The sequence below is a fragment of the Lutra lutra genome, chromosome 17 (genome assembly GCF_902655055.1).
Source record: "Lutra lutra chromosome 17, mLutLut1.2, whole genome shotgun sequence".
In the NCBI taxonomy this organism is placed as follows: domain Eukaryota; kingdom Metazoa; phylum Chordata; class Mammalia; order Carnivora; family Mustelidae; genus Lutra; species Lutra lutra.
The window spans coordinates 18,838,391-18,865,046 of record NC_062294.1 but is presented as its reverse complement, the minus strand read 5'-3'; the positions used below and the strand labels follow the sequence as shown (position 1 = coordinate 18,865,046).

The 26,656-nt window shown below is 44.2% G+C and overlaps 1 protein-coding gene across 2 annotated transcripts; it reads right to left on the bottom strand.

Moving 5' to 3' along the window:
- On the bottom strand, positions 1 to 25,805 carry DYNC1LI2 (dynein cytoplasmic 1 light intermediate chain 2). Of its 2 annotated transcripts, XM_047711429.1 has the most exons (13): positions 25,483 to 25,803; positions 25,233 to 25,306; positions 23,030 to 23,146; positions 18,508 to 18,738; positions 12,454 to 12,623; positions 11,326 to 11,419; positions 10,204 to 10,339; positions 7,879 to 7,990; positions 7,222 to 7,281; positions 6,375 to 6,416; positions 5,852 to 5,969; positions 4,345 to 4,461; positions 1 to 2,970 (listed from the first exon to the last, which is right to left on the bottom strand). In XM_047711429.1, the coding sequence occupies exons 1-13, from the start codon at positions 25,587 to 25,589 to the stop codon at positions 2,870 to 2,872; spliced, it is 1,479 nt and encodes a 492-aa protein (XP_047567385.1). In that variant the 5' UTR covers positions 25,590 to 25,803; the 3' UTR covers positions 1 to 2,869. The 2 variants fall into 2 exon arrangements, with proteins under 2 accessions (XP_047567385.1, XP_047567386.1); XM_047711430.1 differs by lacking the exon at positions 6,375 to 6,416 and having other exon boundaries at positions 25,483 to 25,805.
- Positions 25,806 to 26,656: the final 851 nt, after the last annotated feature.

Genomic DNA, 26,656 nt, shown 5'->3' with positions numbered 1-26,656 from the left:
TTGTAAGCAGTCTGGATTCGTGTTTATTGAAGCCGGTGATTAGAGACATCTTCTCTTCCAGCACTAGAAAGCAAGGTTCCACATGACTGCATAACTGCATCCGGCTAGAGCCACACCCCTGGACTAAGGCTGGTGAGGGAATAGTCTGCAGTCCGAATTTTAAGTTAAAAACACCAATAAACTTAGTATAGAGATGACAGTGAAATTTCACTTACAGCATCAACATTGTTAAGGTCATGATGTACAGAGCAGTCACTTTCAACTTTGTTAAACTAATAAAAAACAACAAAGTCTTCAGTTTAAATAGTGATTTTAAAATGCCAATCCAAAAGAAAAAAAAAGTGCAAACAAAATTAAATAATTCTAGCAGCATACCCGTTGCATTTTTAGGAAAGACCAATTCATGGCCCTTATGGCCACATCTTCAAGGTTGGGCTTATTTCTTTGATTTTTCCATTTTAAAGACAAACAGCAGATGTAACCACTATAATATATATAAATAGTCATAAAATTGTCTTTAACAGTCTACCATACAAGTGTATTCTGCAAATAAAATGAGTTTTACTTTAAAAAGTAAAGGCTGTTTACTGTTCGGCCTTTGGTTCCACTGCTTGAAAACCCCGAAATAACAAAAAATATCTCCCCACCTCCCCCCCAAAGGAACCCTGCAGCTCCCCAAAGTTGGTAGACTTTGGCAACCACTGAGCACATGAAATTACACGCACCAGTGTCGTTACTAGGAGCATCCACTTGTCATGAGAAACTAAAAGTGATCTCCAAGAAACCTTCCCTCACAAGACCGGTGTCTTAGCATTTCATCATTTTATAGTGACACAAAAGTGCTTTTCAGTTTAAATGACAAAAAAAGGTTTTTTTAAGTAAAATTTTGCATTACAATTTGAAATCACACTGTATCCCCTGTAGGCATGTGCCTTTCCAACAATTCTTTCTTGTTTCTGAGGTCACTCATTTTGCCCCCACCCCCACCCCAAGCTGCTGTGGAAGAGGGGTTAAGTGACCCCATCATCAGTGTGGCCACAGCTGTTGGGCATTTATTGGTCACTACACCACAGCTATCCTTATACAGTCAGTTTACTGTCATTATCTGGACAATCTAGTAATCGGAAGCCACAATACATTTAAAAACAAAAACTGAATTTAAAAAGGGGTGAAAAAGTGTATTTTTAACAATAAAACTGGCACAAGGAACATGTTTCTGTTTGTCGGAAAGGCAACTAAATACTCAGCTTCCTCCTTAACAGTGTTCAGACCTTTACTAAAAAGCAATTCAAGACAGTCTTAGAGTCTTGTCTTGTTATATAACACAGGATATTAAGTTATGCCCAGTACTATGTTAGTGGTCAGTCAAATGTGGTATGTAAAAGTAATGACATTAGGGAAGTTATGCTCAGACACAGTACAACAAACATTCATATAAAAAAAAGTAAACTCCACATAAGTGAACTGTGGTTTTTTCCCCTTGGTTTGACAACAAATGTTTTATACATTATATTAATGGTAGTGTTTGCATTCAAATGTTCTGTCACGTATAAAATTAAAAGTGCCATTTCAAATCCACAGAAATCATTTCCAGAATGGTGGTATGACATGACGATGTGTATGAATTTGCCCTAAATGGAAACACTGAAACACTTATTTCCATAAGAGAAAAAAAAAAATAAAACGCTACACTTTATGAAAAACACAAACAAGAGAAATGTATCATTTCCATTTCCAATATAAAACATTCACACTTATTTGTCCATCTGATAGCACTAATCAGACCAGAGAGCTAGGACAAGACCCTTTTGCATCAGTGGAACCCCATGAGGTTTCCACAGACCGTAAGGCAGGGATTGGTGCAAGCCAATTCAGAGTGCAATTACATTACAAACCTCCCTCTAACTTTCTGTAGCACACTGCATTATGGTAAAATGAGAGGTTGGTTACCCATTCTCTATTAGTAGGCCAGCCTGTGGTAGTATAAAAAAATTTATTTTAATTTAAAAAACAAAGCAGGAGCTATTTAGAAAACAATTCAAAGTAAACTAATTTTGTAACTGCTGACTTTAAACACACCCCACAGTGACTGTCTGCCCTGATGCAAACCCGTGGAGCCCAGCACGTCCCACGAGACATGGCCTGGGCCACACACGTGACTGTGAGGCAGCCGCCATCTTCCCCACCCGTGTCAACTCCACCTGACTCAGGCACCCCCACACTCTACACATCTGTCATAAGTTAAAGATGCATTCAGAACAAGTCTAATTCCCATTTTTCTTAGTGTTTAGTCTGGAAATGTTTCTGATTTTAAGCCTTAAAAATGATTATTCGACTTTCTACGGACCACACAGTATTTACTGACACTGCTCATCTCTGCCTTCCTCATCTCATTCAACATTCGGCTTCCCCACCATCACTTCTCTCATTCCTCCTTTCAGTCTTTCTCTTTCCTGGACTTGCTGCTACTTAATCTGCTTCCCAAGAACAAGTGAATTTGCTAACACGCAACTGGTCAGACTAACCACCCTCTGATCAATGATTTCCTGGTCTCATTTGCTCTACCTGAAAGAAAGCAGGCCTTCTTCCTCTCATCTACCTTCCCTTCCACAAGAAGCCCAGCTGCACTTGCTTCCCACGGGAGAGCCGCATGCCTGAGAGTCCAAGGGTTATCCTTAACAAAGGGGTCTGACACGTAACCTTCCTAAATGTGCATTTCATACTCGGACGAGTCAATGAAGTATTTTTTAAGTTCATCTCCCCTGCCCCAAAAAACTGATAGCATGTGCCATATCAGAAAAAACCTTGTCTTAGCAGATCAATATACATAGTTATTTGGTCATTTTACATATGCACTTTTTAAGGAGGATCAGGCTTCATTTTCTGTTGAAGAGTTTGTTACCATGGAGTCTGGTTTTCGAGTCATTCTATCCAGTTCTTCCTGAACATTTGTCAACACAGTCTTTTGTCCTTAAAAAAAAAAAAAAAAAGAAAAAAGTCAGCAGCGACGGGGAAAATTATTTTCCTAAAAGGAACATTTAAAATTACACAGACTTCTGTAATCATTTGTGGCGATACCAACCTCAGTAAGAATAAAACCAAGTCTTTTTTCAGTGCAATGATTATAAGGAGATCCCCTAATTCAACCCTTAATTCCAAACATCACAGGTCTGCATTCCCCTGGATACATAACTGCCCCCTGCCTAGGAATGCCTTTGTGCCAAATATAAGGGCCTTTCTGAAAAACACTCTTACCACCCAACTCCAACCCCATGCACTGTCATCACCTCCTTCTTAGAGGCGATATATAAGTTTCTGGTATACCAAAAACTACTTTCTGTGCCTCAGAACAGGTGTTTAGGTTTTGTTTTTAATTACGACACTCTAACTCACATGGGTAGTCCGGAAACACCACGTTTCAGTAAGAATATAAGACTAAGGCCAGATATTTCAATACTGCACAAAGTCAGTCCTCATATTCTTTTGTTATCAAATGCTAACTGAGGCCTGGAAATAACCCTTATCTCCTATCAGGGGATACCAGCCTGCAGCCTGGGCTACCAGACCCAACTGAGATTAAGAACCGAGGAGTCCCTGAAGGTCTGGCTGACCTAAGCATGGAGTGATCTCCTGTGGACCTCCTCTCATCTGAAAACACCAATTAGGGAAAATACTGTATTAACATTTCTTATGGTCAATGGAAAAGTAAAAGCAAAAACCCTTATGGTCTCAAGCTTCCTGGTAAAATGGGTAATTCCCAAGGAACTTGGCTCTTCTGTTTCAGAGGCCTCCAAGACAAAGACTTGCCCTACTGCCCACAAGGAAGGACAGGAGGGTGGGCTGCCACAGAGGGGAGTATGTGTGACAAGTGGGGAGCTTCATGGAGGAGGAAAGGATGACCCTCCAGTGAGACAGGGAGGGGTCACAGGCTCCAGCTCATGGCAAGACTAGGCACAGTGAACAAAAATCTTTATAAAGCATTATAGAATACTAAATATCATAAATAAAATATCCTCCCATGACCTCCCATGAATAGCTCTGACACCAGTCACATGTACAGTTTAGAATGTATCTCAATTCACCCAACAGTCAGTTCCTGAGAACCCAATGTACATAAATTCTACCTTAAATGTGCCAAGGAAACCTGCATGCTAATAAGGTAATCCTACTGTAAAGTGTACTGCTTGGTATAAGGTGGGGAGGAGCTTACTTGCTTGGCTGCTCAGAACACGGAGGATCTGCATGTCAGGTGAAGGCAGATGCTCCTGTCCACTCCGCCCCCCACCCCCACCTCCAGTGCTGGTCAACTACAAGGATCAGAGGTCTCTAAGGGCCCTTCGGTACCTGACTTCTTGGCTGTGCTCTGCACACCACTAGCACCAGGACTGCCAGGAGAACCTGTTTTTTTACTCAGCAGGCTGTTGAAGAAGCTGGCCAACACACCTTCACTTGCGGCATTATCTATGGGAAACATTAAGAAAAATAGCATCACACCACTGGACGACCCAATACCACCACAAAACTAGTTTTCAGCTTGGAATTATCCATTTGTGGCTATCATCTTCCCTACACACTAAGCACATTCATTCACTATGATGCCTTATATACGGCCACTGTTAGCGTGATTAATTAAGTGCAAACCTGTTTACATTTTCTATCTGTTTAGGGACACAATATAACTCATGCTCCACATCATCTCCCCGTCTACGAGGCAGTGTTTTTCTAAGTTTTATAAACTCCTTTTTAAAAGATTTTATTTGGGTGCCTGGGTGGCTCAGTGGGTTAAGCCGCTGCCTTCGGCTCAGGTCATGATCTCAGGGTCCTGGGATCGAGGCCCGCGTCAGGCTCTCTGCTCAGCAGGGAGCCTGCTTCCCTCTCTCTCTTTCTCTGCCTGCCTCTCCATCTGCTTGTGATTTCTCTCTGTCAAATAAATAAATAAAATCTTTAAAAAAAAATAAAAAATAAAAGATTTTATTTATTTATTTGACAGAGAGAGAAATCACAAGTAGGCAGAGAGGCAGCCAGAGAGAGAGAGGGAGAAGCAGGCTCCCTGCTGAGCAGAGTCCCAATGCAGGACTTGATCCCACGACCTCGAGATCATGACCTAAACCGAAGACAGAGGCTTAACCCATTGAGCCACCCAGGCGCCCCAAAAAATGACTTTTTTTTTTTTTTTAAAGATTTTGCTTATTTATCTGACAGGCAGAGATCACAAGTAGGCAGAGAGGCAGGCAGAGAGAGAGAAGAGGAAGCAGGCTCCCTGCTGAGCAGAGAGCCTGATGCGAGGCTTGATCCCAGGACCCTGGGATCATGACCCGAGCCGAAGGCAGAGGCTTTAACCCACGAGCCACCGAGGTGCCCCCCAAAATGACTTCTTTTTATTTTTTTAAAAGATTTTATTTATTTATTTGAGAGAGAGACAGTGAGAGAGAGCATGAGAGAGGAGAAGATCAGAGGGAGAAGCAGACTCCTCATGGATGTGGGAGCCCGATGTGGGACTCGATCCCAGGACCCCAGGATCATGACCTGAGCCGAAGGCAGTCGTCCAACCAACTGAGCCACCCAGGCGTCCCCCAAAATGACTTCTTATGTTGTATTTCTCTCTGAAGGAACCCGCATGGCCTAACTGGGGTCTTAGATGCAAAGGTCACTGATTCCAACAAAGGGACAGGCCTTGGTCCCTGTCAACCGTAAACCCCCTCCCTTTGAGCGAGAAAAAGGGGAAAGCAGCCCCTTCTTGGGAGAAGCAAACAGCCCAGCTGCCATGAGTCTCCACCTTTGAAACCCAGCCATCGAAGCCCTTCAGGGCTTAGGCCTAAGACTAAGCACTCTCCAGAGACAGGATACATACTTTTGATGTTTGGGTCCGGCTTCTTTACTGATGTGCCTGGGGAGGCGCTAGGTACACTGGCTGGCCCTCCCCGGCCCTGAGTTCTTGGGGAGCCAGAGGGTCCTCTTGCAGGGGATTCCTAAGTCCAAAACCAGCCCAAGTTACACAGAGGCATAAAAATAACAGGAAATACATATTCCAAAAATGAAGACATTCTCTGAAGGATATTTTTCAGTCTAGGGAGACAGGTGGCAGGACTGGGAGTTTGTTCCAGCTCATCTCTTTCTAGACTTTAGTTTCTCCTTAGAGAAGAGATATCAAGATCAAGGTAATAAAGTCTGCTCACTCTATTTCCCTGAGCTATATTCCTTCATCAGACATTTCCTGAGTCCTTATTATGTTCCTGGCCCTGGGCCTTCAGAGAAACCAAATTCCCTCGGAAATACAAAAACCCACACAAATATAGGCTCTTAGAAATAATGGCATGAAGTTTGAAGACACCTACAACACTGGGCCTTGACCCTGTTTAGTTTAAGGTACTCACAGAGGCTCTCGTAGGCGTGGCTGGCTGCTTGGCAAGGAGTGACTGCAAAGAGAGGGACATATTGGCCATTAACCCAGGCCTGCAGAGCGCACTGAAGAAACACTTCCAGTGCACTCTGCAGAAACACTTACTTCCCAGTGTTCCACTAGAGGGCGCCATGAACAACAACCAAGCCATAGATTTTATACTATGCATGCAGAAAGTTTAAATTCAGCAATTTGGTATATACTGAAAAAAATAATCCAAGTAACCAGTTCTGGAGCTAAGGAAGCAAGGAGGGCATAGAAGGCAGGACCGGTTGGCAAAAGAACCATCAACACCCCAGCCCGTTGAGCTGCCTGCACCATCAGGTGGACCCGTGACACGGCTAAGAGACAGGTCCAACAATACTGCTAGTAGAACAGAAAGGTGAGACTGGGTTTCCATTCCCAACTTTCAGCTTGGGGAAGTTACTCTCCTCACTTAAAAAATGGATATGTCAGCTCTCCTGCCTTCATGCACAGGGCTGTGTGGAGCTATGTAAAATAATGGAAGTAAGGTCAAGGCACTTGGTAAACTGTCAATACAGGAGGTATTATGTCAGGAAACCTAGTTTCCAGAGAGAAAGGTTACTTAAAAAGATACTAAACCTCACACCGCTGAGAATCTGCAAGCAGGCAGGGGATCACCTGAGGCAAACAGTCTAACCCCTACTCTATACCAATGCTAGAAATGGAAGGGAACAAGGAGACCTGGTTACAAGCCCGTTAATGCTGCAAGCTCTTTGTGATGGACTCAGCCTCACCCTAGGGAGCTGGCATTTCATGCATGAGAAGGTCTCTGCTCTGGCCTCACGGGTTCTTCTTACCTGTTGTTTCATTAGGAACACCTGCTCATCCTCCGCTGCCAACTCTTTGTCATGGACCAGCTGTGAAGTGAAGTGACATACTCACTTGTGGTCACAGAGCAAGAACACCCAAACTACTATCAAAATTCTCAATGAAAGAAGAAATCCTGGGCTCGGGTCTCAACAAGGGACAATCCTGGGAGAGTCCCTGCTGCAAATGCACCATTATGTTTTTCCTAGTCTGGAACCAACTCTGTTCCAAGACCAGCCTTGGCATGTGGCCAACCGACATATTTAAGTCTGGCAGGTTCTAAACACATCCCAGATCAGGGCCTAGGCCTAACCCTAACCCTGCAGGTCAGAGAAGCACAAGGATCTCCTAATAGTTATCCAGAGGCAGTGATGGACTGTCAGGACTTAGTGGGAAACTTCAGCCCAACTCCATGTGGGCACTCCATCACTCATGCCCCACCACCTGGAGCCATTTACTTCACACCAGACCTGAGCTGACTTTTTTTTTTTTTTTAAAGGCCCTTGGATTACTTTTTTCTTCCCCTGAAAGTGGTTCAATATGCAAAACATATTTTCCTTATAGGTTTCTTGTCTCACAAAACAAACAAACAAAGAAACCTCCAACAAAACACAAACCCTACAACTCAAAGTGACTGATATGGGTACCTTTCTCACAGGTGGTTTCACAATAAAATCTTCATATGCATCTTCTGGCTTCACAGTTGTGAAATTTTCATGTAAAATTGCTATTTTCTTTTCATTGTCCCAACCTGCAGGTCTAAAAGCAAGGAAATGGGGATTGATTTGCTTCTCCTGGGACTGTCTCACAGCACTTTAGACTTTAGAGCACATTCCGAGTTAGAGAGGACTCTCAGATGAGTCTTTCCCACAAGATCTGGTCTGTAGTTGCTGGGGCTGGCTTGTAGCTTGTGGCAGACAAGTCAACGTTTAGTGCCAGCATAACCCATCAGCTTGACATCGCAGGTCCTACTCCAGACTGAGCTCATGGGCCCAATGTCCAAGGAGCCAAAATGAGAGCTGATGGACTACACATGCTGACCCACAGGAAGTGCTCAGGGCTTTCACACGGCTCCACCCAGAAGAGCAAGGACACAATGGGGCCTTACTCCGACAGCGGAGGATGCACAGAACAGCACAAAGGACAGAGCCCAGGATGAGACTGTTTGTCTCGGGTTTCAGTGCAGAGGAACTCTCTCTTTGAGAACTCTTCTGAAAAGTTTTCTTATGGACCGCGTCATTAATGTTACTGGTGTGGGAAGACACAGAGCAAAGGAGAGCACGAGGGCACCTACATTCACTTGGGCCCCAAAGCAAAGGGACACAAGCAGTCCTTGAGGCTCCTACATGGGTGCCGCCCTGACTGATTTCGCTAAGCAGGATGGCACCCAGGTTCCATTAAGTTACGCTGCAGTAGCCTACATTCCCACCAGGCTCTGCTGGTGCAGCGTTGGCGGTATAGTGGTGAGCACAGCTGCCTTCCACCAGGCTCTCCTGAAAGAGCAACTGCAAAAAGCCCTACACAACATACTTTAGAACTCTACAAGCTGTACAAAACGGCACCTGATTGTTCTCGCAGGACTCCCTTTCCCCACATAACCCCTGCTTCACAGCTCTGTGACCAGACCTCGTTCTCAGCCAGGGTGCTCCACCCTGACTTCGCCAGCTTCCAAACAGCTAAACTACCAACAGGATCAAAGACACAAAGGGACAAGGTGTGATCGAGATGCCACCAGGACCCAGGCAGCCTTCGGAAGCTGTGAGATGCTTCTCCTCTCCAGGGCAGCCCCAGTCCCCAATCCATCTTCCTGGGCTTCCTGTTCCTCAGGATCCCAAGTGATTTGGGCACTCACATACCACTCACTGAGCCTGCGTCTTTTTTGCTTGCCTGATTGCTCTGGATAGCAATTCTCTAAAATCCATCTGAGGTTCTAGCTTTGCCAGCTGTAAGCAGCCCGAATCAGGCTCTCCCCAAATGTCCAGGAAGCAACCCTATTCAGTCCTCATAGCTCTTGGCTTTCACATCTTCAGCCTTCTCAGAAACTGTCCCTCCTGCCCCTCCACTCCTTCTGGCCTGCTTGGCACACACACTCAGCCTTCCGCCATCACCCCCTCTGCCCTCCCTGCCACACCGCCTCCACTACCCCATTACTGCCCCACCCCTGCCCTCTAGTCCTGTGTGCAGGGACCACATCTTGTTCATTTCAGCATCCTTAGCATAGAACCTGGGCATCTAGGAAGTGCTCAGTAGTTCCTGAAGAACTGTAATTTCCAAGTCAAGAGAATATTTAAGCTTAAAACACCAATCTACTAGCACAAGTCCTCTCGGAGGCCACACAGCTTCAAAATTCACTCATGCATCCAAAACGCGCATCATTCTCCCGGGACAGAAAGACACAAACTGGAGCAAACAGGTATCCAAATCTCTGCCCAAGACCATCAGGCCCAGTAGCTCCTAAAATATGAAATGCCAAAAACCCAGTAAGTATTCAGTATAGCTGAAGTCCATGCCGACTAGGTCCACCAGTGAAGGTGCTCTAAATCTTCCCAGCCAATGGGCAGAGAAATCAAATACTTCAATAGAAGAGATCAGGCTCCCCAAAGACCAGTTCCCTACACTTCAACTCCCTCCTCCAGCCAGTATTCTATCAGAGCTGACACCAAGTGGCAAAAATGGCTAACTTAAGTTTTGGTACCTTGCTCTCAATAAAGAAAGGCAGCACCCCTGGCCTCACTTCACCTACTTCCCTTAGAGTAGAGGCAGAATGGCAAGTCATCTGGAGAGGAATTGGGCATATCTATCCCCTGTGAGGTCCAGCCCAAGCACTTCACCCCAAGGCAGCAGAAAGCTGGCTGTGTACAACAGAGACAGAAGGAACCTCACTTGGAAGGATAAAATGCGAAGGGTAAATGTACTATAAAAAGAAGCATTTAAAACAAAACAGGATTTGAAATAACCTATATGGAACTCACATAAAAACTGCATCTTTTTCCACAACTAAGGCAGGTGTGATAAAGTGGAAGCCATACGTTTTATGAACAATGTACTTATACAATAAGTCGAGGTTTTTCTCCTCCTTCACTGATGTGTAAATCAAGGCTGCTCCATCTAATCAATCTGCTTAAGGAAAACAAATTCATTGCAAAAAGATAAAGGCAAACACATGCAAGTATAATCCTCAAAGTACTATTCAGAGGTGAATCAGTTTTTGATCAATACATGATCATTAGAAAGCATTAAAACTTTTAAAACTAAAACAGTAATCATAACAGATGAACATGTCAAATGCATAGAGCATGTCAATGCTGGCAGACCATGCACTTCATTTAAGACACAGACTGCTACCTTTTGATTCATCAGGCTGATTCCTAAGCAGTCAAGTTAATGGCTCTGAGGTTAGCCCAGAAAAACACCCTCAGCATATCCAAGGTACACAGATTCATTCCTAGACAGATGTGCACACGGGATCCAGTTTATCATTAAGCACATCAAAGACATGGGTACCTAACATGTAGCAGCACCCTTCACTGAGCTGGACAAGATAAAAGGCCCAGAGGAAGTGGAAGGGACCTATCCCTCCTCCCCATATTCCAGAGCACGGGTCCATAGCACCAACTGCTATTGTATTTTTATAGAAGTAATACTCAAAAAAGACTGCTGAACACTATCTCTCTCAAGGACAGCATACAACAAACATATGGGAAAAACTGTGTGGCATCAAAACCAATACTGTGTTGGGTAATTTACTTTTTCTGCAAAAAAGCAAAGTTTAAAAAGATTTCCAAGATATGACAAAAGTAGTTTGGTAGTGACTACCCATATCAGCTTTCTTCTTACTATGAAAGCCTTATTAAATGTAGAGCATTAAAAAAAAAAAAAGTGATGAAAGACACAAATTAGCACATCTCAAATTCCAATACAGTAAAATACAAAATTAGTAAAAAGATGTACATAATTTCTCCACGGCAGAAGACTTGTTCTGAATTCAGGAAGTACTTGAGCTTTCTGAAGATGCCCCGTCTGGACAACAGCCTGGCTTGGCACAGAGCGGGGAGTCTGTGCTCTGATGCCCTGACACAGCGTTCCAAGGATACACTGGAGGCAGAACCTCCGTAGGTGTGACTGGATGAAGTCAAAGTGCTCGTCCCTATAATCATGCTCCTTCTCCAGGACACTCACCGCATCACACTGCAGGGATGGCAGAAAGAGAAAGGAGTCATCTTTTTGCTTCTCTCCCTGCTGAGATGGGAATAGCATCATCTTTAAAGTTTCATAGTTCTAAAGAATAAAGCCATAGCCAAAGGTCTAAGCATTAATTAGACAAGAGTCAAAAACACCTGGGAATTTTTTTCACCCTGGACCACAGTTTCCAGAGCTGTAAAGTGGGGACAGAACAGTCTGATCACCTCACAGTTGTTCTAAGAATTAAACACAGTCACATCAGGAAGCAGGCCCGTGGGACATGGCTGTGCACTGCACACTCCACAGCACTCCTGTTTCACAGAATATACTGCAAATGGCACATTTTGTGATTGAGAATAAAGTACTTTTGAAACCCAAAATGTTGTGGGTGTTTTAAGTCTATTTATTTATTTAAATAATCCCTACGTACAATGTGGGGCTCAAACTCACAACCTGAGATCAAGAGCCCCAGGGTCTTCCGAATGAGCAAGTGAGGTGTCCAAAAACCCAAAACAACTTTATTTCTCTCTTTATTTCTCACTTTTCATTCAATGATGACTAAATGTCATCATTCTATAGGGCAGAAGAAATTGAAACTTTGCATTCCCTTCCTTCTTTTTCTATTGAGTGTTATGTTCCTTTCTGAAAATCATCTAACATCCAACAGATTTTATGAGACCAAAATCCTAAAGAATTCTGCTCTTATTATTATTTTTTACCATCAACTTGGGCTAGACCAACTGGTTCACAGAGCCTTAAGAAAACTGCTTTTAGTTTTAAGTTTGAATCACTCAATAAAGTTGACAGTGTTTCATGGAGAGATTAATTCAAACTATGAACAAACTGAGTGATGTCATGTTTCCAGCAACAACACTAAATGACAATATTCTCTAGCCTGACCTATTCAATGTACCTTAATGAATCCCGAATTAGTATAATTCTCCCTTAGGAAGACACACAAATAAAGCTCCTTAGTTTTTTTCAGATGCTGACTGTACACTGGCCAAACCCAGCCAGATTTACAATTCCCTGGCACATACCTTTGTGCATACCACCAACACTGGGATTCCCAGGTTATGAGTCAGCATATTGTCACCAAGGGGCAAGGCAACATTTTCTTCATCAGGACCTGACGTCAAAGGTCCTCTTCTCTGTGGGGAACCTTGACAACCTTCTTCAGGCTCAACATAGTCTTGAAAATCTTTCACAACTACAGGTGAAAAATGGAAAAGAAAATCACACACAAATAAAAAACACACATACCAGTTTTAGAAAACCAAAAAAGGCAGTAATAAGCACAAAACATAACGAGTCATGACAAACTTCCCAACTCTGCTCTACTGCGGTATTAGGGATTTGGAGGTAGTGATGCAAAATCCCAATTCTGACACATTCAGTCTGAGCACTGTGACTTCAGAGCAGCAAAGACATATCCCTGGACATCTTGAAATAATAAAAACTAAAAAATTATTCAACTCTTTTTTTTTTTAAAGATTTTTTAATTTATTTATGACAGAGAGAGAGATCACAAGTAGGCAGAGAGGCAGGCAGAGAGAGAGAGAGAGGAGGAAGCAGACTCCCTGCTGAGCAGAGAGCCCGATGCAGGGCTTGATCCCAGGACCTGAGATCCTGACCTGAGCCGAAGGCAGCGGCTTAATCCACTGAGCCACCCAGGCGCCCCAAAAAATTATTCAACTCTTGGGCGCCTGGGTGGCTCAGTGGGTTAAGCCGCTGCCTTCGGCTCAGGTCATGATCCCAGGTCCTGGGTTCGAGCCCTGCATCGGGCTTTCTGCTCAGCAGGGAGCCTGCTTCCTCCTCTCTCTCTGCCTGCCTCTCTGCTTACTTGTGATTTCTCCCTGTCAAATAAATAAATAAAATCTTAAAAAAAAAAAAATTATTCAACTCTTAAGTAGGTTTTAATTTTTTTATTTACCTACTCTTTTTTAAAATATTTTATTTTTAAGTAATCTCTATACCAATGTGGGGATCAAAGTCAACCACAAGATCAAGAGTTGCATGCTCTACCAACTGAACCAGGCGGGTGCCCCTTAAATAGGTTTTAAAAATTTCTAAGGTCTTAATACTTTCTATTATGAAGAAAAGCCACATTTCTTATATATCTAATATTTTTTAAAAATGAGACTAGTAACACCATCTGAATTCCACAAGAACATGCTGTTTCCACTCAGCTGACACATGTCTGCACTAAGGAGTGAGGCCGGACTTGGCCAGCCCATCCACATCTCCTCATCGCCCTCACTCTTGTGGACTCAGCCTCATCTTTCGAAGATCCTGAGTCACTGTGCAATGCTGAACAACCTGTTCCCGCCTAACACATGAAGGAGTCAGCAGTATAACGTCCACTTCTTGGCACAGGCAGTCACTACTTCAGGCCAAGAGTGCAATCCCACAGGAGCGCCTTCAGGCTGAGAATGGTCCACGGCCCTGGTGAAGCTAAGTGAACACAAAGCTCACAGACCCACAGTTTTTCATGGGTACTTCAAGGCTTACGTGTCAGGCCAGAAAACAGGATATGATACTTAAAGCTACTTTGAGCTAGAACAGCAAATATGAAGCTCTATACCCTCTATACCCAATGGGACAAAAGGACCAAAACGCCTTTTAGTCTCATCCACAACATGCTCATTAAGAAAATGCAAATAAATGGATTAAAGAGAACCTAAAGAGAGGTGCACATACTACTCTTCATCCACAGAACAGGTTTCAAACATTTTTTTAAATATTTTTTTTAAAGATTTTATTTATTTATTTGACAGACAAAGATCACTAGTAGGCAGAGAGCCAGGCAGAGAGAGAGGAGGAAGCAGGCTCCCTGCCAAGCAAAAAGCCCGATGTGGGGCTTAATCCCAGGACCCTGGGACCATGACCTGAGCTGAAGGCAGAGGCTTTAACCCACTGAGCCACCCAGATGCCCCTGTTTCAAACATTTTTTAAGGGAGGCAAAGGCAAAGGGAGATGGAGAGGGAAAGAAGCTTTTAAGATTTTATTTGTCAGAGAGAGAGAGCACACATGCATACAAGCAGAAAGAGCAGCGCAGGCAAAGGGAGAAGCAGGTTCCCTACTGAGCAAGGAGCCCAATGTGGGACTCAAACCCAGGAACCTCGGGGATCATCCCTTCCCTGAGCTGAAGGCAAACGCTTAGCCAACTGAGTCACTCAGGTGTCCCACAATTTCTCCTCATTAAGCTCATTCATATAATTTCATTGTCAATATAAACAGTCAAGAGATCTTTACTATATTTAAAAAAAAAAAGATAATTGAAGGGTTTTCTGATGCACTTAGCATGACTGTGAAGGATTTTGAAGAAATCAAAGGTTCTCAAATTTTCTCCCTGAAAGCATTTTTTTTTTAAAAGATTGAATTTTTTAAAAGATTGAATTTAAAAGATTGGGTGGCTCAGCGGGTTAAGCCTCTGCCTTCAGCTCAGGTCATGATCTCAGGGTCCTGGGGTTGAGTCCCGAATTGGTCTCTCTGCTCGGCAGGGAGCTTGCTTCCTTCTCTCTCTCTGCCTGCCTCTCTGCCTACTTGTGATCTCTCTCCGTCAAATAAATAAATAAAATCTTAAAAAAAAATAAACAAACGAATAAATAAAAAAATTGTATTTATTTATTTGACAGACAGAGATCAGAAGCAGGCAGAACAGCAGGCGGGGGTGGGGGGGATGGGGAAGCAGGCTCCCCGCTGAGCAGATAGCCCAATGTGGGGGCTTGGGGCTTGATTCCAGGACCCTGGGATCATGACCTGAGCCAAAGGCAGAGCCTTTAACCCACTGAGCCACCCAGGTGCCCCCCCCTCCGCATTTTAACAAATCTTCAAATCAATAGAAAATAAAATGCCTTAAGTCTGGGTAATACCTATGACTGCCCAACATCACATAAGGCACTCAACCAGGAATTCCAAGAGAGTGAGCATGGCAGAGCCTAGAGCAAGTTACAGGCCAGCTAAGTGGCTATGGGAAGTGAGGCAGGGCTAGGGCAGCTCCAATGGCGAGCTCCAGGAAACTCCGTCACCCAGCGCCCTGCATGAACTGCTGTATTCTACCTATGCCAGGATGTAAAAATAGTTGGGAAGCCCGGGGTTAGACTGACTTAACTATGGCTATCCAGCAACTGTAGGAAACACATGTGTTTTGTTTTTTGTTTTTTTTTTAAGATTTTATTTATTTGACAGAGAGAGTGAGCAGAGGCAGATAGAGTGGCAGGCAGAGGCAGAGGGAGAAGCAGGCTCCCTGCTGAGCAAGGAGCCCGATGTGAGACTCGATCCCAGGAGGCTGGGATCACGACCTGAGCCGAAGGCAGCTGCTTAACCAACTGAGCCACCCAGGCGTCCCAACACATGTGTTTTTAATAACTCAGAGTTCTAGAAAGTAAGTTGGAAGGCAATGTAAGTGTCCATAACATAGAGGTTGGTGAAAAAGGAGGATAAAAACATAATGACCATGTAATTCAGGTAATAAAATGTGCATTTCCCTTAGAGTGCACACATGCCACAGTATTAACAATTTCTCTCCAATGGTGGGATGCCCAATATTTCACAGTCCACCTGGGGGTCCCCCTTTAGCATCTCATGGGAGTGGGAAGGGGAAGGAGATCAGAGTGCTCTACCCTAGCTGCTGCCTCTCTCTCTCTCATCTTTTCCCTCCTACCTCATTGATCACCCACTGATTCCACAATCCTGAAAACGTCCCACAGAGAGCACCTAATCTTTTCTCTCTATTTGATAAGCAAGGGAAGCCCCAGACATAAAGCAGGAAAGACTAACCTACACAAGCACCATCTTCTAGCAGCTCTGGGGTTGCTCTGCCCTCCCCCATCACCGCCAATCAAACAGATGCCACAGACTCAGGGCTGCTGGGGAACCAAACCTGAAAGAGTGGCCCACCATGGAGCAGCATTCCAAATTCAGCAGACTGGAGACTGGTGTTGGATTGGAACTAGGCTGGGTGCAGCCCTTTACTCGTTCAATACAAAACCTAGAGTCCAATTGATCTGCAAAGCAGGAATCTGATGAGCAAGAAGATGGCTGACTGCTTTATGAAAACATAACCTAAAGCCAGCACTAACAAAGGCACTCCTTCAACATGTAGCACAAAGGCATGACTACCATCCAAACATCTCAGAGGAAGGGCGGTGAAAACAACAGAGGCCTTCAGAAGGATAAGCAGAGTCAGGAGGCATGGACGTGGTTCCAGTAATCGCTAGTTGCCAGCCTGTGTCCTCTCTTCCCTTCTTCCTTATAACCAAACCCAACCTTGATACACAGAACATATGGCCATTCAGAACTACATTTCCCAGCCTCCTTAGGAAGACGATAGACACGCACCCTTCAGCCCCCTTTTCCTCTTCCTCCATGTGCTGTCTGGAACACGGATGTGAAGGCTACAGCTCTAGTTGTCCAGAGGAAGAGAACCACACCCTAGAGATGACAAAGCAATAAGGAGAAGGAGCCAGCATCTTTGACCTGACTTCCCAGAGCTGCTTTCCAGGCCTCAATTGCTTACCTCTGGATTTCATTTATAGGACAGAGAAATCAACTTGTCTTGTTTAAATCCCTGTTATTTTGGGTTTTATGTCACAAGCAGCTGAAACTAATCCTAAGTGACAGACATCAATGACTAAGCACAAAATAAATTTAATAGTTCATGGGGCTTCAAGCTCCCAGAGCAGGCATCTTGTCTGCTGTGTGCATCTCTGATGCCTAGAACAGACCCAGCACAAGACAAGACACTTTTCCTATCTGGAAAAGAACAATATGCTTGGCTTGATTTTACTTTTTTGTTTCAAAAGTATTCACAAGGTTATAACACTAAGAAAACAGACTCAGAGACTGAAATCTTCAGGGTATTAACCCACTAATCTGGTAAGATGTTAAATGGGCAGTGAAAGACAAAGAGCTCTTCAGCCTTAGAACTATTCTAAGAAGTTGTCTTTAAGGTCTCTATTCCAGGGGAAAAAGAGGCATTATCTAGAAAGGTCAGTGGTTGAAGACAGATGAGCTGAGCTGCGTAACAACCACTGTAGAACACATGCGGGTAACCTAGGAAACACACATACACACAGCAAACCAAAGATTTAGATGTTAAACTCCCATTTTAGCTAGTGTGGGACAAGAACAAGAGGAATTTATGATAGGAAGACACACAGCCAGAGAGCTGATTTAGAAAGCACATCAAAATTTCTGAACCCTTCCGCCAGTAAGTGTGAAGATCCTGTGTGCCATGCCCTAGAAGCCCTTATTAATTCACTAAAGGGAATGATGTCATCCTGTGGCAAAAAGCCAGGCTGAGCCCAGCCCGCCCTGGCCAAGACTGCTGCTGCTGCACACGGCCACAGCCCCAGCCCCTGCTCCTCCCATTTCCCTGGCAAGTGGACAGAAGCTGATGTAAGTGCACAGAAGCAAGGGAAAGGAAAAATAAGCTTCTGAATCACAGTAAGGAAAAACAAAACAAAACAAAACAAACTTCATTTAATTTGAAAGTTCCCTGTTGTCAAAAGGACTTGGGTGTCTTAATCTCAAAACAGCCTTTCATTTTAATGACAAAAAAATGACCTTCCTGTTTCTAACTAAAATCATACTTGCTGAATCTCAAAATGAACTAAGGTAGAAGCTGAAAGATTTGTCTTTTGTAGGGCTTCCTTTAAGCCTGACAGTAAGAGAGTCCATGGGGCCTCAATGGAATCCCAGGGCAATGGACTCAAGCTGCAGATCCCACATTAAGTCTCCACAGCCACTGATGCTAACTCAGAAGCCAGAGTAACAGAGAAATGAAAAGACCCACAGAACTGACTCAAATTTGAGAGGCGAGGAAAGAACCCTTATTTTAAGAGAACCAATGAAGAACAAGGAATATGGATTTGTTCTACTTTCTTCAACTGTGATGCTTGAGAATAAGACAGCTTTAAATACTTTTTGACTACTGAATTTACAAGAGCAATTCTGAAATAAATGGCGCAAACAAAACCACATACTCCATAACGGAAGCTTTGTAACATCTTGACACTGAAAAGGAAGGTGGCTTGAACCATCCATAGAACTAGTGAATTTTCCAATTATGAAAATCCTATTGTACTTACACTTCCGTTCCAGTTCCCTCATTTCTTCTGGTGGAATTTTCATTTTATCAATGTGCTCACGTAAAACACTAGCCCATTTCTGTAGAGATTCCATCACGGTCCAAGGCCTAGACATGTCTGCGACAAAAATGACCAAGGTCTCCGGCAAGGATTCAGCAGAAACTGCAAACTTCAGCAAGCCTTTGTGGTATAGGTCTCCATCCAGAATCCACACATTGCAGCGTGTGTGATCTGAAAAAAGTAGTAAAGTTAAGTTACTACCTGACAAAAACCATCAACACAGCTGGAAAAAACCCACATCAAGAACTTGAGGAGCGCCTGGGTGGCTCAGTCAGTTAAGCATCTGCCCCCGGCTGAGGTCATGATCTTGGGGTCTTGGGATTGAGCCCTGCATCAGTGCATCACGCTCCCAGCTTAGTGAGGTCTGCTTTTTTCTCTCCCTCTACCCTCCCCCTGCTCCGAGGCTTGTGTGTGCTGTCAAATAAATAAATAAAATCTTGAAAAAGAAAAAAAAAAAAAAGAAAACTTGAAGGTGACAGCCACAGAATTCCAGACAAAACCAAAAAGAAATCCTAATTGGAAAACAGCCCAAGTGCTCAGTGAGCAGTAACCCTTGGTCAAGAGGCCTGGTGAACTATCTACACTTTAAAAAATTTTTAACTACAATAATATGAATAATATGTTATATCCACGTCTAAAGAGATTCCAGCAATGTCTGAGGAATAAAGAGTGAAGGGCATTTTAGCTCTCAATAAGAATCAAAAGATACATATAAAAGCTAAAATGTTCATTGGTCAACTGCACCATAGTCTACGTAATCCATTCTCAGTATCAGCAATCTATGCCGAACAGCCTGCGGTTAAACAAGCTCTTCTTGTCATGCACACTGAACAGGGAGTTCACATACTACAAACAGTGCCGAAGAGATAGGATCTTTGTGTTTAAATGCCAAGATAAAATTATTACATATAAAAATTGAGGTATGAATTACTGGATGCCTGGTGATATTAAGGAATTAGTTATTTTGGGTATAAGAAGAATATAGCTATGTTTTTAAAAATCCTCATCTTTTAGGGGCACCTGGGTGGCTCAGTCCGTTAAGCTTCTGCCTTTGGCTCAGGTCATGATCCCAGGGTCCCTGCTTGTGCTCTCACATTCTCTCTCTCTCAAATGAATAAAAAAAATCTTTAAAAAAAAGTCCCTATTTTTACCATACATATGGAAGTATTTGTAAACCAAATGATACAATGTCTGAAACTGCTTCAACATAATCCAGTGTGGAGTGAAAGGAGAAGCAAGTTAGAGTATAGTTGAAATAAAATTGCTACAGAACTGTTTAAGGTAACTGTTCAAGGCAAATAACACATACACTGGGTTTCATGACCCTAAGTCTATGTTGTACCTATTTTTAAAGGTTTTTCCATAATAAAAAGTTAAACATACACACAAATGTGCAACTACTGACATTTAATGAAGCACATGATTCCAAAATTATACCTGGATGCTCAAACCACAGAAGATAAGTCTCCATAATGATAACCTATTTTTAAAAGTTTTTAGGTATCATTTTTGAGAAATATTTTTTCAGAAAAGTGCCTTGAGTGAGAACTCCTACAACCAGTATCATTTCACTAATTTCTTTCCCAACAAACTCCAAAATACACTCTAAAAGCCCATGTTCTGTTAGCTATCCTTTTTTGTGTAACTGATTCATTAAAACAAATGCTGTTAAAAATGTTACATTCATGACTATTTCAACAGTATAATAAGCTATCTATATCTAACTAAACTTTCAAAATTCTAATACATTTTATTTTATTTTTATTTATTTTTTTTAAAGATTTTATTTATTTATTTGACAGATAGAGATCACAAGCAGGCAGAGCAACAGGCAGAGAGAAAGAGGAGGAAGTAGGCTCCCTGATGAGCAGAGAGCCCAATGCGGGACTCGATCCCAGGACCCTGGGATCATGACCTGAGCCTAAGGCAGTGGCTTTAACCCACTGAGCCACCCAGGCGCCCTCTAATACATTTTAGACAGTGGTTTTGGTTTGGGTTCTGTGGATGTCTTCAAAGATACTGCTCTGTACCTGAAGCCCATTGATTTTAATGCCTACCCCTCACCAGGCATGGTTCCTTTCTTTAGCTTCTCTTCCCACTGCCCACTACACATAATCACTCACTTACATGGAGATCATATACACCACATGTGATGTTAAACGAATGCCCAGAACCCTGGAGGCAGTGGTTCTGACACATCATGTCCCACCACAAACCAGGGATAAGCCAGAGACCATTTTCTCTACCTGTGTGATAGTCTGCAAAATGTATTATTTATAACCCACTCACATCAAACAATAAAAAAGACTATTGCTGAAAGATGTATAACTAACCACTGGTAAGGGCAACTCCTTCAATCAAAAAAAAAAAAGACCTGCAAGTAGGTGGCCTAAAAATGCCAGAGACCAGTAAATTTTTAAGGCAACCTTAAAGAATCTGAAATAAATGTTAACGGGTTCTTCAACTCAAAGGCAGGTGAATATTGGTTAATATGATGCTTTGGTATGATATATATTTATGTCATCTTGATACAAGCAGATTCACAGAATATCTACACCAGGCTTTGTACTTTCAACATGGTACGAGAGCTACCACTGTGTCTCAAGTAGTTGGCGACACCTAATACATGCCACCTCTCATTCCATCAACCTACAAAACAGTACTATTACCCAATTCTACAAACAAGAAAACAGAGGTGTGGAGGGCTTAGGTCAGTCACAACTAGTGATTATGGAAGCAGGACTCTGAATCAGTTCTGGTGGCTCCAAAACCCAAGCGCCTTCCACAATAACCACGCTGCCCAACAAAAACAGGATGCAAGACTCAGACAATATGAAGTCCTCCAAGCTTGGCTCAGTGGCCCCTTAGTCCCAGACTTACCCACACTGATGCTGGTGGGCCCAGCTGGGCACCCGAATGCCTGTCATCCTTACACAAGAAGAGCCCTCACACCAAGCCTACCTCCTACCTTTCTTTCACAACTTTCAGGCAATGTTCAGCATGGCAAAGGAAGCTAGGAGAGGAGGAGCAGGAACCAAGTCTCTGGGGTTCTAAAATGACCACTCAGTTAACTTTAATACAATGCAAGTCTCGAAGGTTTAATAAGAGAGCCTTATCCATGACCTCTATCAAATGACTCTCAGAGATAAAAATTATCCTGGTCCATCTTCTTCATTTTAGCAATAAGGAAATGGGGAACCAGAGGTGGTGGGATTTGCTCCCTTATATAATCACCCTTATACTGTGATCCTTACTGTTTAAATGGGTAAAGGCAAATATAAAGTAATCTAACACACGTATCTCACCTGTAGGTGAAATAATCTTCTTACAAATGAAAAGACCTAGGTACCAATGATTATTTGTTTTAGAGCCAGTCATAAAGCTTGAAAGTTTACAAAAGAGGCATTACTGAGTAGTGGTAACCAAAAACAATTACTCCAATCCAACTTATCATGATACTTATAAGAAAGAATTTTGTAAAAATTTTATTTATTTGACAGAGAAATCACAAGTAGGCAGAGAGGCAGGTAGAGAGAGAGGGGAAAGCAGGCTCCCTGCTGAGCAGAGAGCCCAATACAGGGCTCGATTCCAGGACCCTGAGATCATGACCCGAGCCAAAGGCAGAGGCTTAACCCACTTAGCTACCCAGGTGCCCCAAGAAAGAATTTTTAAGTAATAGCTAATCTTTATAAGAGTGGTTATCATTTACTTTTAATATTCTCAACTACCCTGTAGGTAGAGACTATTACTATCCATTATCCTTATCTAGAGATAGGAATTAAGAGAGAACATCATCTCCAAGCCTCTTATTTCCTCCACTGAAAGAAACACAGGAAATTAGCATTTCTACATTGCCACAAAAAGACTCAGAAAAATGCTACTATGAACATCTATTAAGCTGTTATTCTCTGAATCATACCAATTTCAAATTCTCCAGTAGGACGTGGCAAAGTAACAGTGTGCCCAAATCAGTCAGCCAAGCATTTCTCTCATAGAAAGGTCTAAAGCATTTATGCTTTTATTTTTTCCAAAGCTTTTAAGAATATCTTTTTTACTACCTTTATGTGCATTTGAAACTTTACCTTCAATATCTCCTTTTAATTGGGGGCTACCCAGAGCAATAGTTAACGGTTCCAATTCCTCATTTTTATTAACATACTCTAAAAACGAAAAGTGGGTACGGGCTCCTGACCATCTCAGTCGGAAGAGCATGCGACTCTTAATCTTGGGGCTGTGAATTTGAGCCCCATGATGGTGGCAGAGATTACTTAAAGAAATAAAGTTAAAAAAAAAAAAAGTGGATATAAAGTCCTCCAAAGACATATGTTTCATCTGTTCCCCTGTGACTAACTCTTTTAGAACTAAACAGAAAACTGAGAATACCTAGACACATTACAGGAGCCACAACCATGGAGTCTGAGACATGCATAAGCCCCTTAACACAGATCAACGTTTCACTTACCATCTCGGTCCTCATCATGGACGCTGAGGTAGAGATACTCTAGGCCTCTTCCTTTTTTGCCATGCTCAGCTCCTTGAAGTTTAGTCATGAGGGTTGTTTTCCCAGAGCCATCTTCACCTACAAATGATATACGTAAGAAGGCAAAGTGTGCCATTTATTCTAGGCAAGGATGGGGAGTCTTAACACTTACACAAGTGACAAATGAGAATTTCACACAAAGCCTGCTGCTGAGGTCTCACCTGCATTCATCATAAACAGAGCAGGCTTTGCTTTAAGAGTGGTTGAGGAGGATGGTGATAAAGGTGGCAAATTCTAAGATCTAAAATGACATTCTACTGCAGTCAACCTTATTTCACAGTCATTCCTTTATTACATGGAATAAGGCAGGCCCTATCTACAATTTACAAGACATGCAGTGCTCGCTTCAGCAGCATATATACAATTTATAAGACACTCATTTGGAGAAGTGAAAGTAAAGGTGGAGTCAGTTTCTCACAAAATAAACTTTTACTATAAGAAAAGCAAGAAATCTTCAAAATATAATTAACCTTAAAGCCCAGGAACTTTGAACTAGAAAAAAAGTCTGATCCTGCCTCATCATCATGAAGAATAGAAGCTATTATTCACTTCTGATTTTAGTACCTCTCTTTCATAAGCCATCCTGAAGGCTAGGAAACTGATGAAAATAATTACAGACCCAAGCAGAACTCTTAGGCACAGTGTCAGTAATTATCAAGCACCTCTTCATTCCCCTCCCACCAACTAACAACCACCCCCACCCCCAAAACAGAAACCTTAAACATTAAAACAAACCACCACCCAGAAACATTACTAAGCACCCCTGGGATTTAATAATATGGAATTACAGGACATGAGAATGGAGAGGCATTCCACAGATCAAAGGCCTCCTCTCCATCCCCCATGCCACTACCCCATTCAGATACTCCACATTCCATCTGGGCCATGGTGAACACTTGACAGCCTGACTTCAATACCTGCTCATTTTTGCCACCAGCAACTCTGCTCCCAGAATTCCCTTTCTAAAGCACAGATCTGGTGACCCTGATGCTCCACTTAATGAAGATCTCTGAAGGTCCTCTATTACCTTCTGTAGTGACCATCACCTAAAAACCATAAACTTCTCTCAAACACACTGAGAAAGCCACCCTAACAGTGATCGCCAGGAGGATGAGGATGGAGGGGAAACAAAAGACCCTTGAGATTCAGGGGCCTCCAGTAAAAAGCATCAACTCTTCAGTCTTCCAAATCTGCCCCAACTTACTTCATCCATCACCTTCCACAAAGAGCTTCTGGCAGCTTTCAACCCCCCACACCCTCCTGTCACCTCTGTGTTCCTGCAAACACTAACCCTCTGTGCCCCTGCATGTTGACATCCTTCAAAACACCTGACCCCAAAAGTATCTGACCCCAAAACATCAAACAATGTGATGCTCCCGCAATAATCTTGCCATGCCGATATAGTGTAGCACAATTACCAACACGTTAGTCTCTCATTAACCTGAGGTTCTCGTGCAAAGTCTGAAGGATGTCTGTGCTGTCTCCGTGCCCAGCCTACAGGAACCACTCAATCAAAGGGTTCTCTGGATGAATGAACCTGACCAAACCCTCTCACTTGTAGAAGGAATGGAGACCAGACACACTAACAGACGTGACCCAGGTAACCCAGTAGTAAGGGCTGGAATAATGCAGCGAAGTCCCTAGTAAGGACTCCAAGACCTACTGTCGTTTGCAGAGTCTCCCCAACTGTCCACTACTCATGAAGATGAAGGAGTGGCCCCGGTGTCATCTCTAGCCCTGACCCCAAGTCACCTCGTTCCCCCACCCCCTTCCCCTAACCTTCTCATATTCTCTCCCCAGTCCCTACACCAGCAATTTGGTGAACTTCGAGGCTATGAAGGCAGGAAATGAGAGGCATTTAAAGCAAGGTAGATGTTGCGGCAAGTGACTAAGGAATGTGCCGACAACTCCATGCCAGCATCACTCGACTCTCCAAAAGAGATATCCCAAGCTCAGGCAGGTGGACTTGGCCACGCTCCGGCTGTGCAGCCAGGATCTCCAGCCCTCCCGGGCGAGGCAGGCCGCGCGGGCAGTCGGGAGGTGAGAGAGAGGCTGGGACCTGTGAGAGGGGCGCCCATCTCGCCCACCCCAGCTCCCCGGGCAACGCCCCGCCTCCGGCGCTCACCGAAGACCAGGATGTTCTTGCCGGACGGCAGCTTGGACCTAGCGCGGGTGGACACCTCGCTCAGGATCGAGGACCTGTGGGGACAACAGCGGAGCGGTCAGCCCCGGGGCTAGACTGGACCCGACTGGACCTACTCTGCCCGCGACGGCCCGTCAGACTGTCCGACGGTCCAGCCCAGTCCGGCCGGCTCCCCGCCCGGCCGCGCCCTCCCCGGCCCAGCCGGCTCAGCTCGGCCGCCTCGCGGTCTTACCATAGGCTCTGGCCCTCTTCCTCCTCACTGGTTAGGTCGCCGGCGGCCGCCACCGCGGGCCCGTTCGGACCCAGCAGCAGCTTCTTCTCCACCCCCACCGGCGCCATCTTGCCAACTGCAGCCACAAAGAGGGCCCTCCCCCGGGCCCGCCGAGGACCCGCGAGGACCCTGGCCGGGCCGCCCGCCGCCCGCCGCCCCCCCGCGCCACACCTCACGCCACCCGCCCTGCAGGGTCCACGCCGCCCGCCGCGCCCCGCCGGGCCCACGATGTTCGCAAGCTCCCACAGGACTGTGAGACCGCGGCGGTGGGGGAAGGTGGGCGGCGGTCAGGCGGCCGCCGGGACAGCCATGCGCAGAGAGGCGACGGCTGCTGCAGCGGGAGCCGCCCGGACGGAGGGAGCGCGGGCGGCCTCTGCTGGCCAAGGGGCGCAGCGGCATCCAGCCTGGAGTAATCGCCCAGCGGGGCTCTCGAGGTGCGCCGTCGGGGGTCAGGAAGCCAAGTGGGCTGGCGCGAAGAGTTCAGGCTTCGGAGTGAGACCAATGCACGACAGCGCCATTTATATGGCGCTTACCTGTGCCACAGTCACACATTATCTCACTGAATCGTATCTAACCCTTGCACAGACAAGGAACCTGAAGCTTGGAAAACTTAAGAAACCTGCCCAAGGACCGCAATGCCCCAAAACAGCATCCCAATACTTCAATCTTACGCACTGAGGTTACACTATTATATCATGAACTTTGCCCAATTCTCACCAAGCCCCGCATTGAAAGATCGACCTTAAACTAGACGCTCAACTCCTCATAAATATCCCCCTTTCAACTCCTCTTTCCTTGACCCTATTAAAACTGCGAGATAGTGATCTTTTCCACAGTAAACAATACACCTGAGTTACTAACGGATTTTTTTTTTTTTAATTGTATTTCCAGGGAGCTAGCATTTCACATCAGAAATAGGCGGCTTTCATTTCCTTTCTCGGGACGGGGGAGGAGGAACGAAAAAGATGTGAAAGGATAAAGGTCAAGAAGCAACAAGGGGAAGTATGGAAGTGATGGGAAAAAACTAGGACATTTCACCTACGGAGCTTAACGTTAGGTGTGGCCTCTGAGGGCTCTTTGGTGTCCTCAAACAGCTCACTTTATAAGACATTTCTAAATATCACAAGGAAGTGGG